Genomic DNA, 15,878 nt, shown 5'->3' on the forward strand with positions numbered 1-15,878 from the left:
ACTAAGTCACATCTGAAACATCTGCAGGCACATCTGCATCCCTAGATGTGCCTGTATGTTTCTCATTCTTGAACAAGTTCAGATTAACCAGATATATGCTAACACTGGATGTGTTGTATTACTCAGGTCTTACATCAGATTTAGGAGTGTGCTGGTTGGAGCCAAAATCTTCTGAGCAAAGCAATACTTTGAAGGTCATGTTTGAGTTAATCTGTCAGATACAGGACTGCTTCTGAATCCCACCATGGCCATAGGAATAGTTGGACATAACAAGGGAGGTGTTGGAGGAACAAGAGCCTGCTGTGGCTAGAAGTGATGGTGGGTGCTTTGATCAAACATGATACTGGGCATGATGTGCTGGATCCCTCTGGTGTTTGCTGGTGTTTGCTCTGTTTCTAGCAGGTATCTCTGGTATTCACGTCCCAGTTCATTGGCAGTGATACTAGAATGTCACAGGAATTTTCTGGTGCATGTGCAACCACCATCTTGAATGATAGATATGTACCTCAGTTGTTCTTCCATGAGCTCTTTGCAAATCCTGTGCCAGTCTTCTCCCCTGTGTGCCAGCTCGGAGGGCCTCCTTTCCTTTCACATACATCCTGTCACTGTCACTATGCTTTTGTTCCTTTAGGATGAAGTCATGCCCTTTAGTCAAAGAGACTGAAGCCAGCAGGTTCTTGGCAGGCAGGCACTGCCTGAGGCAGAGGTGAAAGCTGGCACTGAGCTATTTGCCTGGTGGACTGCAGTGTTCAAGGTGCTACTCACTATGGAGAAGGCTTTACATGATCTTAGCTTGGGCTTGCTTTCCTTCTCTTGAGAACTGGCCACAGCTGGAGTGAGTAGAGAGTTTGATCCTCACCATGGCATATAGGGAAGTGGTTCCTCTTCAATGGCCTTGAATGTGCTCCTTGCTGGGGTGTAAAGTGCCTGGTGGAGGTGCCCAGGGCACAAGGTACAAAACTCATCCACTAGAGGTGTTAGAGATGGTTAGGGGTGAAATCTGGTGTGATCCTGTATATGGTTAATTCTTGGGAAGATAATGAAGAGAAGGAAGAGCAATAGGAAGCCAGTGCTTTTGAAAGCCGTTCTATATGCACTTCATGGAGGGGACTGGGGTAATTCAGAGCCAGGATTGCCTACTTGTGGGCTTGATAAAAAAAATCTTAAAATGGAGAAATAAGACACAGTAATGTTTCTAGCTGTCTTGTACAATTTCTCATGGTGGTCCTGCAGAGCTCGGTTTGGGAGTTTTGTAGAACTGTATTCTTCGAACTGTCATTCTACATTTAGAATAAATTACTTCTTTGCTCTTATCATCCCCCAACAGGCAGCTATGGAGTTTGGGTTTTCATTTTCCAAACAGTATGTTAGTACCTAAATTATTTTCTCTTCTTCCCTAGTATTTTCTGGTTCCAGAGATTTTGGAATCACTTTACCATGTAAATGCTACTAAAGCCATGTCACCTGGTTTTCCTAAACATGCAGGTATTCAGGAGTAGAATTACCAATATGGGGTTACAGGGGTTTTTTCATATTAAGCCTTTTAAATCTGCAAGTAAATATAGTGATCTGATTTGCCAGCAGCAAGTATTCATGTAACTTGATCAGACCTCAGGATCTTTGAGAAAAACCACATGCCATTTAGCCTCTTTCTATACAGAGGAATTTGGACAATTCATCATTATACCAAGGGCCTTATTAGTTGACAGAAGGGTTAACTGACCTTCAAACAGGAACTCAACGGTTTGCCTGCAGGGAACATATTCCATGGTGAGTTGACTACTTAAGCACTTTCGATGTAAAGTAAAAACAATCTCTTGTGTCAGGGTATAGTTCGAAGAACAAAAGACCGTTTTGCTCAATTGTGCAGGCAGCAGAAGTTATTTTTGTCTCTTGCCTATCATATTCACATTGTACAAGAAAGTCGTTTTGTTGAGGAGCGATTTGTTCTGCTGGGGCTCTTTGTGTAATTTTTGAACTGAAGACCACCACTGTGTTCTGGCATTGAAGCAAACAATGTACAGTCTTGAAAACAGCTTTGTGTTTTGCCCTATTTTCAAGGGGGCATTTGCTTTGAGTGTGTGAATTGATTTATGGGCCCTTTCGAGCCATTTAACTTCCTTAGAGAATGCCTGGTAAATGGATGTGTAAGTGAGGGGTTTTATCAGGTATGCCAGTCCTTTTCCTGTTTAGGGAACATGTGCTTGACCTGTTTTGGTTGCACTCTACCATAATAATAGGTAGATGATGTGCATATTTTCAAAGCCTCTCTTTTTTTTTTGCTTGCTGCCATCTTTTCATTAAAAAGCTTTGCATGTTGATGTCCTCTGCTGCTGCTGCCTCCTGAGCAGGAAACTTGTGTTTCCAACCTGAGTTGGAAACCTGTGTAATTAAGGAGGTCAAGTGGCAGCCTTGATGAATGGAAATGCTTCTCCTGATAGCATTATTGTGTACAAAGCGTCTGTACTTTCAGCAGCGACAGTGCATCACTGAGTTAAGTGAGTAACTTCTCTCTGATGGGTTAGTGCCAAAGAAATGCATTTCATGAAGGTGTGAATACTAACTCTGAAGTCAGTGCTCAGTGTGAAATAGTTTTTAAAAATTTATAAATCTGTTAAGTGTCCTCATTTCCACTGAGGGTGACATTGAGGGTGACAAACAGTGTGTAGGCTCTTGGTCCTTAACACCTCAAACACTACATGTGTTACAAACAAACACTGCCCATGACCACATTCTTTGTTCTATTCTACTTTTCACTGCCAGATTTTTTTTTTCTGATTTTCTGTATACCCAAAATGTCAGCCCAGTGCCAGGCTCCTCATTGTGTGTTGTGAATGTTTTCCCACTATCCATGGCAGGAGCATGTTCTGAGCCAGTCCCTGTACCGCTACCTAGAAGATTTCACAAGGGCTTTTGCTCCATAGATTTGTCCTGTTCTTGGAAGCCAGTTTCACTTTCAGCACCCACAGTGCCTTATGGAAGAGAGCTCCTCCACTGAACCAAGGGCTGTGTAATGTTATCTCCTTTTAGTGTGCTCTTTGTGGGAGGTGCAGGGGAAGGTGGTTGGGTTATGATTTTCAGGATTCCTCACCTTAGTGTTACTCTTCTGCTGGAGGAGACAGTAAATGGCTGTTCCTAGGTTCAATTTTCCTTTTTCTCTCATGGTTTGCTCTTAAACCCTCTATGTGCCTGCCTGCCACTTCTTCATCCCAAGAGCCTTGCTCTACTCACTCTTCATTGCAGGAGAGAAACTGGGGTCTATTTTCAGTTGCTATTCAGCTGACATATGAACATTGCAATTGGTGTCCATCCTTGCTCCGTTATTGTTCCTATTTCCAAGATGTGCAAATCCTAATCTCCTCTAGAGTTATTTCCCCATCTCTCTCCCCTTTCTCACTCAACACTTGCTTCCTTCATACAGGAGTGATACATCCAATTAGGTTTTTATAATTGAGACACTGACCACATCTGTATTAATTTCACCACTTTATTATAACTGATTTTTTTCCCACCCTGCCAACATCCATGGCTTTCACATGTGCCTTTTTCTCCTCCCAGCATGTGACTGCAACCCTCGTGGCATCCAGACCCCCCAGTGTGACCGTGCCACAGGGCAGTGCATCTGCAATGAGGGGGTGGAAGGGCTGCACTGTGACAAGTGCTCCCGGGGCTACTCGGGCGTCTTCCCTGACTGCGTGCCCTGCCACCAGTGCTTTGCCCTCTGGGATGTGATCATCAGCGAGCTGGCTAATAAGACCCAGCAGTTCTTGGACAGGGCTAATACCCTCAAAATCACTGGACTCACTGGCCCATACCAGCAGACACTCAGCACATTGGAGGAGAAGCTCACTGAAATTAAAACCATCATCGCTCAAAATCCAGCAGCCGAGCCCCTGAAGAACATCGGGAATCTCTTCGAAGAAGCAGAGTGAGTACAGTTGTAGTTATATGGATCAGTGTGTCTTGGGAAGAAGTGGGAGTTCCAGTGAGCTGGGATTTACTTAAGTGACTGATGTCCCCATGCTGGGCTGAGGGCACTCAGGCTGGGTGAGGGTGCTGTGGCTCCTGGGCTGCTCCTTCCCACTGAGCAGAAACCAGGGAGCAGAAACCTGGTGGGGCAGGCAGGAGCAGTGCAGCTGCCACGTGCTGGGCTGGGTTGTCCTGCTCCCACTGCTCTCCAGGCAGCTAATTACCAGGGAGCCACTCATGCTTGCCTTGTGCTGCCCCAGGGCAAAGGACAAACACTGCTATTATGTGAGAGAATGAAGAGGGGGAGAGATTAAATTCCTGGATTTCCGCGTGTAGCTGATGAGTTGGAAACTTGGGCTTCTTTCTGCTCTCTGAGCACGTGTTGGGGGAAACACCAGGTTTATAACAAGGATGTTTCCTTTTTGTTTCCTTTTTTCTGAGAGTAGAAGCCTTGTATTTTCTTTTAGGGCTAAGCATACAAAAGATGGTAGTCTGGAGATGGGGCAGTGTAACATTAAGTAGGATTACAGAGGCTTTCTAGCCCTGTCTGCCACTGCTCCAACTTGCTTGTGCTTTGTGAAGGGAACTGCACAAAGCAAAGGGGCGAGGATTAAAGCACAAATGTCTCAATTAGGAACAGTTTGTGTCCTACAGCTCCCCTCCCTCCTGCTGGAGAGCTGAGGGTTGCTGCTGCTTCTGGACTCTGTGTGTATTGAGGGAGATCAGAGCAGCTGAGGAGCTGCTTTTCCCTGACATACCTTAGGTGTATCTGTTCTTGCTCCCCTCTGGCTGTATAAGAAGTACTGGGCTTTGGAGGAGTCCTGGAAAACAGCAGGCTGGTGGGCTATTGAGAGAGCTGTAAATCGATCTTAAATCTTAAGTACTGCCTTGATTCTTTCAGAATGAGGAAACACTTGGCTTGAGGGGATCACCATGGATGGGAATAGCTTTCTATGCCCACTTCTTGTTCCACAGCAGCCTTGACATGTAACTCACTTGCTTTTCCTTTTAGGGTTATCCCGCTAGCTAAAGCCTGCTCCATGGCTCAGAGTGAATGCTTAGAGCAGGAGGTTTTCCTTCAAAAGTCTGGTGGGGAAGGATCTGTACAGAAGAGTTTAAAGAATCCATTGTGCTAGAACTAAGGCTCCCCCCTCCCTGCTTCCTGAAGTTCAATTCTCTCTGATGAGCTCGTAGTAATCAAAACTACATTTGAGCTGTGTGGGATGGGAAGCAAATTATGTATGGATCATAGTAGTCAACTCTGACCTATGCAGTTGCCATGATACAAGAGCATTACTCCAGTCCTCTGGAATCTCCCTCCAGTTAATCTTACACAATGCAGCTGTTTTCTGAGCAATTTGGCACTTTGGGTTTATAAATGTGCTGTAGATTAAAAAGTAGGTTTGTATAATAAAGGAAACAAAACAGTATTCTAGGTAGGCATGTTGTTACAAATCACTTGGAGTTCCACTGAGGGAGGACGGGTCCTGCCATGGGAGAAGCTGGGTACATCTCTGGCCACCATGCTCCAGTGAAGTATGAGGCATATGACACTTCTTCCTCCCCGTGCTGAGTCCTGTGCCTGTTTTACAGAAAGCTGACAGCAGATGTTACAGTTAAGATAGCTGACATAGAAGAAAACCTATCAGCCTTATCAGCAAAGAGCAATAGCACAGACACAGACCTGAGTGCACTGGAGACAGATGCCAAAAGTCTGGACCATGTCGTGAAAGAGCTTGCAGAGCAGCTAGAGTTCATCAAGATCTCTGATGTTCGGGGTAAGTGTCACAGGGAGGGGGAGAAAGCAGCAGGGTGGCCAAAGATTTAATTAGTGCGTGGGTTTAAGTACCAGATTAATCTTCTAACTTGTAATAAAACACAGTTCCTCAGGGACAGGTTCTTTCTGTGCATTAGCAGAGTTGCTGATGCAGCAGGGATTTTTGCCCCCTCATCCAGTCTCTCTTCCTCTGCATGTTGCAAAGCTGGCTCAAATTCTTGGGGCATAGAATCGTCTTAAGGTATCATGCTGAACATTGTAGATGAGACACAATAGAAGAAAGTGCACCACAGATTTCAAGATATGCCTGGACATTCCCCTTGCTCCCTTCAGTCTGTTAAATTGCTATTTCTGGGTGAAAAAAAAGCTTGTGGTAAAGGATCCAGTTCTCCTGACCCACCCAAGCCTGGCATGTCCATTGGCACACTGAAATGGGCCAAGAATCAAAATCTGCTGGAGGAAGAGGAATGTCACCAGATTATTTGGAAATCCGGAAAGTTAACTTCAAAGAAAGTATTTATAATTTTTCTTATATATTTCCTGGTTTTCAGGAAGTCTGAGATTGTTTCCAGTGAACATGGGAGATTTCAGACTGAGGCGAGTGGCATGTGGGGATAGGGGAGTCCCTGACTTCTGGCATTTGGCAAAGGAAAGCTGCCCCGAGGTGCAGATTATAGCCACCCCCACAGGGTCCCTCACACCCACACAAGGCCTCTCCAGGAGTTGTCCAAAATCAACAGTTCCATAAATCAGCATCTTTCATCAAGCTGTTGTTTCTTAGGAAAGCTCTGACCAGTTTCCAAGCAGTGACTCCATAAGCCAGACATCCCAGGGCAAGCAATAAGAACTGATGGGATAAGGGAATCTTTAGAAAACAAACTGTTCCCCTAAAAACCTTCAAAGGCCATATCTCCTCTTGCCCTTAGGGCAAGCAGAATTCTGTCACTAGAGCCACAGAAAGGCTTAACTTCAAAGATCAGCTTGATACTCTCCACCAAGCAGAGAGGCAAACTTTTTTTCCTACAAGAGGCCAAATTCTGTCATCCTTGCAATGGCACAGCTGCCAAGGCCAGCATTTCGTTTAATGTGAATATCACTAGCCCTGATGTGTCATTTAACATCTGTAATATACATTACTTTGGGTTACTCAACAGAGCTCTCATCAGCTCCCTCTGATTTCTGCAGGAGCCTTGGACAGTATCACCAAGTATTTCCAGATGTCCCAGGAGGCAGAGGAGAGGGTCAATGCCTCCACCGTGGATCCCGACAGCGCCGTGGAGCTGTCAGCGCGGACGCGGCAGGAAGTGCAAGACTTGATCAACGAGAAGGAGGCCCAGTTCAAGGCTAACCAAGAGGAGCAGTCGCGCCTTCTGGATGAACTCGCTGGAAAGCTGCAGAGCCTGGATCTCTCTGAGGTGGCTGAGAAGGTACACAGCTGAGAATGGCTGGGATAAACCCATGGCAGAAACAGAATTAGGTTTGTGATGAAGCAACAGGCAGGGAGGAGCTGTAGGGGACGTGGCAGTGTGAGATGTACAGCTGGGTCATGAGAAATGCACCTGGCTTGGTTAAGCGACCCCTTGGTTTTGTGGGCTGCAACTGGGTTGTTTAACTGGTGGGCTCTGCCACTACTGGCTTTCAAAGACCAGCCTTTCATGTTGATCTTCCTCCCACTCTTCCCAGCCCCAAGAGAGCACCTGTTTTTGCATCACCCCTGTTCTAATCCTATGTTCTTTGCTAGGGACAGAGTTCCCACATGCGGGAAAGTGTGGCAAATCTGCTGGGCTGAGAGCCATCCTCTTCAGCCTATCTGAGTTGAGTGCTTGCTTTCCCTAGGCTCCCCTCTTCCCCTCTGCAGCTCCATCAGATACACTCTGTGGCTGTACAGTGCCTGGCCAGGCTGCACTTCTGCACGCACCCCCGGGCCTCAGCATCCCCCCAGGCTCATCCTCCTGCTTGACACAAAGCAGAATTTACAGGGAGATGGAGTCAAAAGGGCATTTTCTCTGTTGAAGGTGCCTGCTCATCTGTAAATATGATTAAGGATAGCTTTTTCTTGGGAGAGACTGGATGTTCTCTCAGTTTCTCTTTGAAGTTGGCCAGCTGCATTCAGAGAACAATCCCTGAACAGCCTCGGGTGAAGGCAGGCTGCAGGGCACCCCTCATTAACTCCCCTGGGCACGCCAGGCCTGTGGTAGAGAGTGAGTTCTTCACACGCTGATTGTCCCTTGTCCTTTACAAGTCATCCCTCCCACTCCCTCAGCTCTCCTTTTTTCTCTGAAAGGAAGAAAGAGACATCTTTCTGTTTAGTTTCCCTTCCCCTACATTCCTGCCCTGACTGTTCTTAAGAACTGAAGTGAAGTCGTGGGTAGATGTTTATCAAGGCAGTAAATACTGAGTTGCTTGGAGGTGTAGTCATGAGACACACACACACACACACACACACACCTTTCTGCTTTCTAGCTACTGCTGGGTTACGTGCCAAACAGGTAAGAGGCACTCATTTACACTTCACAGGAGACAGCTGCAACTAACTTGGCTCAGCCCCTAGGTTTTTCCAGGGAGGTTTTTTGGCTGCAAAACCTGAGTTAGTGACTATCATTTGGCAAAAAGAGAGTTTGGGAGGGGGCATGAAAAGGTAAAAGAGCCTCACAAGAACAGGGAATTTTCTAATTTTCCCTCTGGTTAAACCAGCTCCTGTGTTATTTCATTACCAAACAATTGACCAAGCAGGGGGTAACTCTCAGCACAATGTTGCTGATAGAAATAGTTTTGCTTCTTGGAAAAGAAGTTTACTCTGAAATTTTGTAGTGGAAGAGTGTCCTACTCCAGCCCCCAGGTAATGGAGTGGAAATGAGGCTGTGACTGCTTCCCCTGTGTCCCTGCAGACGTGTGGCAGTGCCCCGGGAGCCTCGTGTGCCGAGTCCGAGTGCGGGGGGCTGAGCTGTCGGACAGACGAGGGCAAGAAGAAGTGTGGAGGCCCCGGCTGCGACGGGCTGGTGACCGTGGCTCACAATGCCTGGCAGAAGGCTATGGATTTTGACAGAGACATCCTCAGTGCATTAGCAGAAGTTGAGCAACTCTCCAGAATGGTAATATGGCAAATCAATTGTTAAGATAGTAAAAAAAGAAAAAGGAAAATCTGTCTGTTGTAGCACAGACACTAATTGATAAAGCATGGGCTGGTTTTCTGCAGAAAATACTTATTTTGGGTTGTGTAACTTCATCATGCTTGTAAATATCTTCAGAAAGAGAGCTTGCTAGAGTGAAGCTTCATGGATAACTAAACATCAGCCTGAGTTGTTTAAACTAGCACTGGTGGTATGGATCAGGGCCAGCTTCCAAGTGTTCTGTAAGTTTTATGAGAAAAAGCATTCCTTGTTACTATTACTTCTGACTCCAGATGAATTGTTTTAAAACAAACCCTAAAACATAAGAAGATAAGCAAGCAAGCCTTCCATTTTCCTTTCTTTAGGTTTCTGAGGCAAAACAGAGAGCAGATGAAGCAAAACAAAATGCACAAGCAGTTTTGCTTAAAACCAATGCTACCAAAGAACAAGTGGACAGAAGCAATGAAGATCTGAGAAATCTTATTAAACAGATTAGAGACTTCCTAATGCGTAAGAATGTTACATTTTAATTATATTTTAATTCTGGGTTTGTGAAAACCAGCTTTACATCTGTATTATCTTCCAAGAGTTAGCTCAACAGTTGTCATCATTCCCCCCACCTCCCTTAGACAGACAGTGTGTATGATGAAATCTGGAAACATGAGAAAAAACAAGAGAAAACCAAGATAATAAGAAAGTGAGAGCAAACTGACATGTTCTTGTGTGCATTTCAGCTGAGGCTTTTGTACTTCTGTACTTTGCCAAGTATGTCTGTAAGTTCTGGCTAGAAAGACAAAGTTGTATTAAAGGGGAAGGGAGTCAGAAACTGCATTTCTCTCTCTGCAAGAAAGCATATAAAGGTTAAATGAGAGCCTTGTTTGCCAGCAGCCCGTTCCTTGCCTGTTTGCTCAGGGCTGACTGTGCTGGGAGCACAAATACATCTACGTGCAGCTGTTGGTTTTGTTTCCTGTGGGCTCAGGTCCTCCCCAGAGTGGTGCAGCTGAGCACCAAGTTGTTCAAATGGCTTCCAAGAGAGCTGTGCCAGCAGGGCCTATACACCTGCTGGGCCTCTCCTGAGAGGGAACTTTCACCTTGGGAAGTAGCTTTAACACCTTGATTTTTCATAAATATGGGGGAGGAAGTTTTCTCATTATTTTCCTTCTTAAGGAAGCAGCTGAACAGAATTTGAGTGCTGAGATGTGACAGAGAGAAGCTTTTACTCACGTCTCTGTCATTTGTGTCCATCTGCTAGAAGACAGTGCTGACCTGGATAGCATTGAGGCAGTGGCTAATGAAGTGCTGAACATGGAGATGCCAAGCACTCCCCAGCAGCTGCAGGCCCTGACAGAAGATATTCGTGAGCGTGTAGAAAGCCTTTCTGATGTTGAGGTCATTCTGCAGCAGAGTGCTGGAGACATTGCCAGAGCAGAAATGCTACTGGAGGAAGCAAAAAGAGCAAGGTATGCAGCCCTGTTTCATCTCATTGCATCAGAAAATGCACTTTAACTTTCCCTGATGTAAATTCTAATTCCTTCAATAAGGGGCAAAACCAGCCCGTTGCAGCATGTGTTCTTTTTCCAGTTCCAAAGTAAGAGCATTTTTAGCATTAACAATCTTGCTCCACAGCAAAGGTGCAACAGATGTTAAAGTCACTGCAGACATGGTGAAAGCAGCACTGGAAGAAGCTGAAAAAGCTCAAAATGCAGCTGAAAAAGCCATCAAACAAGCTGATGAAGATATTAAAGGAACTCAAGACTTGCTGACTTCGGTGAGTTCTTTATGAGTATTTCTTAACATAATAGAAACAGCACCAAGTCTGATGCTTAGAAACTGATGTAAGCTTGTCTGGAGAAAGCTCTTGGGTACTGCAAAGCAAAGGCTGCAGTTAAAATGCATCTAAACTATTCCTGCCTCACATCAACTTTTAAGTGGGGACTTTTTACTTATAAACAAACCAAACCAGACAACAACAACAAAAAACACCAAAAGGCTTTTCTCACCCCGTATCCTGCACCAACCAAGTTAAATGAGCAGGACTGTAGCCCTCTAAACCAGCAGGTCTGACAAGACCCCTGGCAAGCTACACCTGTCAGCCACACTGGTTCTGTATTGGTGCGCTCAGTGTCATCCACACTACAGCACCAGACTAAAATAAAGAAAGGCTGGATTGAAGTGCCAAGTGCTACAATCTTGTCAGATAAAGTATTTGCAGACTTCATCTCAAAGCTCTCCTGAGACCACAGTGCTATCTATACTTATGAAGCTTGACCAGTTTAGAAGCTTCACAAGTCCATTATCACATGATGGAGTCAAATGTCTGAAGTTTTGTCAGTGAATTAGTCAACTCTTGCGTGTATAATGGAATCAAATGCTTTTTGATTTGACCATGTTCCTTAATGCTTGTGCAGCCCCCTACGTACCATTCTCAAGCACTGAGCTTTTTCACCCTGGCTGCAATTGCCCATTTTTAGCAAAACCAAAACACTGCTTTCAACTCAGATATATGGACACAAACTAGTTAGTTGAGCAGGGTTTATGGAGAAAGTTCATTATTATATACATTGTCTTTTGAAAGTCTAACTCTCATTCTTCTTTCTGTTAGATTGAATCTGAAAATGCAGCATCTGCTGAAACGCTGAACAATGCTACCTTACGTCTGTTTGAGCTAGAGAAGAGTGTTGAAGACCTTAGGCAAAAGGCTGCTACAAATTCAGGGACGGTGGGAAATATAGAAGACAAAATTATTAGTGCAAAACAAAATGCTGAAGAAGTTCAAAAGGTGAGAAGCTCAGGAACAATCCTAAAGAGAAGCCAGCAAAACTCCCCCAGGTTTGGCTAAAGGGAGATCAGTGAATCAATGTGATCCATCACATTTATTGTTCATATTCTGGGGGTAGAAAATCCAACATTTATGCTCTTAACAAAGATAGCAACTTTTTACTTTGGTATCAGATCCTGAGAGAGACTTATTGGGAAGTTTTCAGGTTCTGAAATAGCTGCAGGGAACCTGTCAGCCTTTCACAGATAGGTTTCTGTTCCTCAGCTTTACTATATGTCACAGGAGAACTGGAAACTTTTTTCCACTTGTATAGAGTATTTATGGTTCTATAACAATGATAGGTTCCGGACAAACAAGCCAAAATTTGGCATATACAGAATCAAGCAACAGGAAAAATAATTATCTTAACAAAAAACTGAAGTAATTGCTAAATATCATCAAGGATGCAAGATTTTTCTCTGTGAACATATGGCATTACTCCCAATGTTTGCTACACACTTTTGTAATAGCAAAAGAATGTTCATTAACAAAACAATTGACCAATCTGCCAAAGGAAGTTTCATTGCTCCCATCTCTTGTCTGTAGTTAGCCTACCAATCTCCAGAGAGCCGTTTTCTGACAGGAGAGCTGCATTATCCATCAACTCAACAATATCCAAACACTAAGTAGAATTTCAGGTGCTGTCAAGTAAACACAAGAGAATTCTAGTGCTGCTATGGTTTGTTATCTTGCTTAATGGTTGAATTTAGTTGGGCCGTAGGACTTCCTAATCTTATGCCCACAACAAAAAGCACAGCTGAGAAACCAACCTCAAGACTTTGCCAGCACCTTCACTAACACCAGCTAGTTCAGTTCTTGTTGCTGAAAGGGTAGCAAGGATATTTATTCCTCCCCAGATGCAACCACTCAGCCAGGAGCAGTGCCAGGTGTAGCTTTCCAGCAGTTCTAGGGACCATGGCTTCCATTAGTTACAGAATCCTGTAACTGAATCCCATAAATCTCTGCCAAGTGCCAGTATTGAAGCTGTAAAACAGCCACAGATCTGCAAAAGAGCAACTGATGAGTGTTCACTACAGCTCCTAGTCTTGGACAGAAACTAGGAAATATCCTGGCACGGTTTCTGCTTTTGTTAAAGAGCTCCCAGTGTAGTCTCTCCTGGCAGCAGGATTAAGAAAGGACAGAGGGAGGAAATGCCAACTCCCACTGTATTGGCTTTGTGTGAGCTCCATCTTGTGCTTGAATTGGGAACAGGTGCTCAGCAGCGAGCTCAGCGGCAAGTACAAAACCGTGGAGGAGCTCATTGCCAGGAAGACAGAGGAGTCAGCCGAGGCCAGGAGGAAAGCAGGCGTGTTGCAAGATGAAGCTAAAGCCTTGTTGGCTCAAGCAAACAGCAAACTCCAGCTGCTCAAAGGTAAGGCTCTTCTGAGGAGGTCATTTGGCACCTTAGAACATGAAGCAATTTCATGCTGTTAAACCAGCTATTCATCAGCAGAAGGGGAAAAGGTACTTTTTTGTTACTGAGGCTTGATCTGCTTTCCTTATTCTTATGGACATAATACAGTCTTTTGAAGCAAGGATTTCTCTACAGAATAAGCTGAAACTTACAGGTGAGACACAAACTTCTGGTATGGCACCTCTCACTGTCCCCAGAACCACCACAGGGAAGGAACAAAACTACTCTGCTCAGGACAAGGACTCATGTGTTCCAGCAAGATCCCCATCTCCAAACAGTACTCCCCTCACCCCACCCTGGAAAGCTCTTAAAACAAAAGCTAATCAGGACACAGGAGTTCCAGTTCACAGATTAATTTAACATTTATTGTTGACAAAGTTGATTGAACCAGAACAAGGCAATCTGCCCCTTGCTACCAGAGACAGAATTAAATTTTCCTTCTGGTTTTAATTCTACAGAATTAATTCTTCCCCTCTTTGCTACTCCTGCACAGTTACTGTGACTTGCCGAGTAGTCTTAATCATCACAAGCCAAAACATTTTACTGTTCAGTAAAAGCCACCATAGAGCAAAGAATGACAATTACTTTAACATTCAAAATACACTTTTGGCTTTTCACCTTTGGAAAATAACTTCTTTGTTCCTTTACACCCCTGTGTTAAGGAAACAAAAAGGTGCCATTCCAGCCTTTGTTGATTTCTGGGGTTTTGTTTGTTTTTTGTTTTTTTCCCCAATCAGAATATCTTGCACAATAGAAATAAATTTGAATAGTAGTTTATCCATAACTATAATGATTTACATGTATGAAAACACCACCAATTAAGCTGTTTTTTTCACCTTCCTTTGCCTACAGATTTGGAAAATACATATGAAAACAATCAGAAAATTCTGGAAGACAAAGCCAAGCAGTTGGTGGAGCTGGAGGAGACAGTTCGCTCCCTCTTACAGACAATCAGCCAGAAGGTTGCTGTTTACAGCACTTGCTTGTAAACAGGAGTGGGAAGTGCTTTGTGTTCAGGATGGGTTTTACAAGTATTATACTAGTTCTTTTTGACATTATATTAAGACCTGAAAAGGTGAACAGGTTTTATACTGACTTTAAAGCCACAGAACCAAAGAAAAGTAACTTTTTGATGTTGATAATAAACAGTACTTTTGTATCACTGTATGTACCTAGTATGACTCATTAAGTTCCTGCCTATTTTCAGTAGCTGCAATGGTACATCAATTAATCCTTTAGCAAGTCTTGTTCTTACACTGGTTAGAGATCTAATAAAATCTTGGCTTGAGCTATGTAATTCTAAAGAAGGGTTACTATTACTATAAAACATAATATGGTGACTCAGACCAAATTACCACTGAATGAAGAAATACCATCCACGTGTAGTTAGTTATGCCACAGCACTCAAAAAGGATTGTGTAGCCCCTGCATGATACCCAGTTAGGCCTAAGACTACATTCATGTCACTGATTATGAAACACTTGATATGTAGAGTGAAAACAGAGAGGTCAGCACTGAAAGTATGAATGCACCAAGTTTATATGGTAATTCAAGCTTGGACTCACAAAATAAACAGAGTTGGAAGGGCCCCACAAGGGCCATTGAGTCCAAGTCCTGGTCCTGCACAGGATGCCCCAAAAGTCACACCACGTTCCTGAGAGCACTGTCCAAAGCCTCCTTGGACTCTCTCAGGTTTGGTGCTGTGACCACTGCCCTAGGGAGCCTGTTCCAGTGCCCAGCCACCCTCTGAGTGAAAAACCTTTTCCAGATATCCAACATCAACCTCCCCAACACAACTTCAGGCCATTCCCTCAGCACTGGTCATCGCAGAGATCAGTGTCTGCCCCTCCTCCTCTTCCCCTCATGAGGAAGTTGTAACTGCAGTGAGGTCTCCCCTCAGTCTCCTCCAGGCTGAACAGACCAAGTGACCTCAGCCACTCCTCATATGGCTTCTCCTCAAGGTCCTTTACCATCTTTCTTTCCCTTCTTTGGGCACTCTCTAATAGTTTAATGTCTTTTCTATATTGTGAGGCCCAAAATGGCCCCCAGCACTCGAGATGAGGCTGCCCCAGTGCAGAGCAGAGCAGGACAATCCCCTCCCTTGCCCAGCTGGTGCTGCTGTGCCTGATGCCCCTAGGGCACTGCTGGCTCCTAATTGAACTTTCCACTGACCAGGACCCCCAGGTCCCTTTCCACAGAGCTGCTTTCCAGCCTCTCATTCCCCATCCATACATCCAGGTGCAGAATCTGGCACTTTCCCCTTGCTGAACTTGCAATGGTTGGTGATTGCCCAGATCTGTAATTTGTCAAGGTCTCTGTGCCGGGCCTCTCTGCCTTAGAGGAACTCAACAGCTCCTCCCCTGTTTTGTATCACCTGCAAACTTGCTTAGCAGTCCTTCCTGTTCTACCTCCAAGTCATTAATGAAGATGAAGAGCACAGGACTAAAGATGGAACCCCCCTAGTGACAGGTCACCACTGATGTCACCCAGTCACTGTAACCCTTTGTGCCCAACCTGTGAGTCAATGATGTGTTTATACAGCCGTGTGCTGGACATTCTGTGCAGAAGGATCCTGTGACAGTATCAAAAGCTTTGCTGAAATCCAAAAAGGGTACATCAACTGGCTTCCCTGATCAGCTATATGGGTTATCTTGTGATAAAAAGGAAATCAGGCTTGATAAGCAGGTGTGATCATCAAAATCAGGACAAATACAGCAGGATACAGCACAACCTGAGCAAACTGAAGGGCATTCTGGTTAAATAAATAATTACCCCTAAGCTCCAAAGATT

The 15,878-nt window shown here is 44.5% G+C and overlaps 1 protein-coding gene across 1 annotated transcript in view; it reads left to right on the top strand.

The window, feature by feature from the left end:
* Positions 1-14,385, top strand: part of LAMB1 (laminin subunit beta 1) — a 39,112-nt gene extending 24,727 nt beyond the window's left edge. Inside the window, 10 exon segments of the mRNA XM_031059044.1 lie at positions 3,559-3,928; positions 5,563-5,747; positions 6,932-7,173; positions 8,635-8,838; positions 9,222-9,366; positions 10,109-10,316; positions 10,483-10,624; positions 11,459-11,635; positions 12,887-13,046; positions 13,941-14,385. Coding sequence (XP_030914904.1) covers positions 3,559-3,928; positions 5,563-5,747; positions 6,932-7,173; positions 8,635-8,838; positions 9,222-9,366; positions 10,109-10,316; positions 10,483-10,624; positions 11,459-11,635; positions 12,887-13,046; positions 13,941-14,077 — 1,970 coding nt within the window. The 3' untranslated portion in view covers positions 14,078-14,385.
* The last annotated feature ends 1,493 nt before the right edge of the window (positions 14,386-15,878 follow it).

This window comes from Geospiza fortis, unplaced genomic scaffold (genome assembly GCF_000277835.1).
Source record: "Geospiza fortis unplaced genomic scaffold, GeoFor_1.0 scaffold424, whole genome shotgun sequence".
Classification (NCBI taxonomy): domain Eukaryota; kingdom Metazoa; phylum Chordata; class Aves; order Passeriformes; family Thraupidae; genus Geospiza; species Geospiza fortis.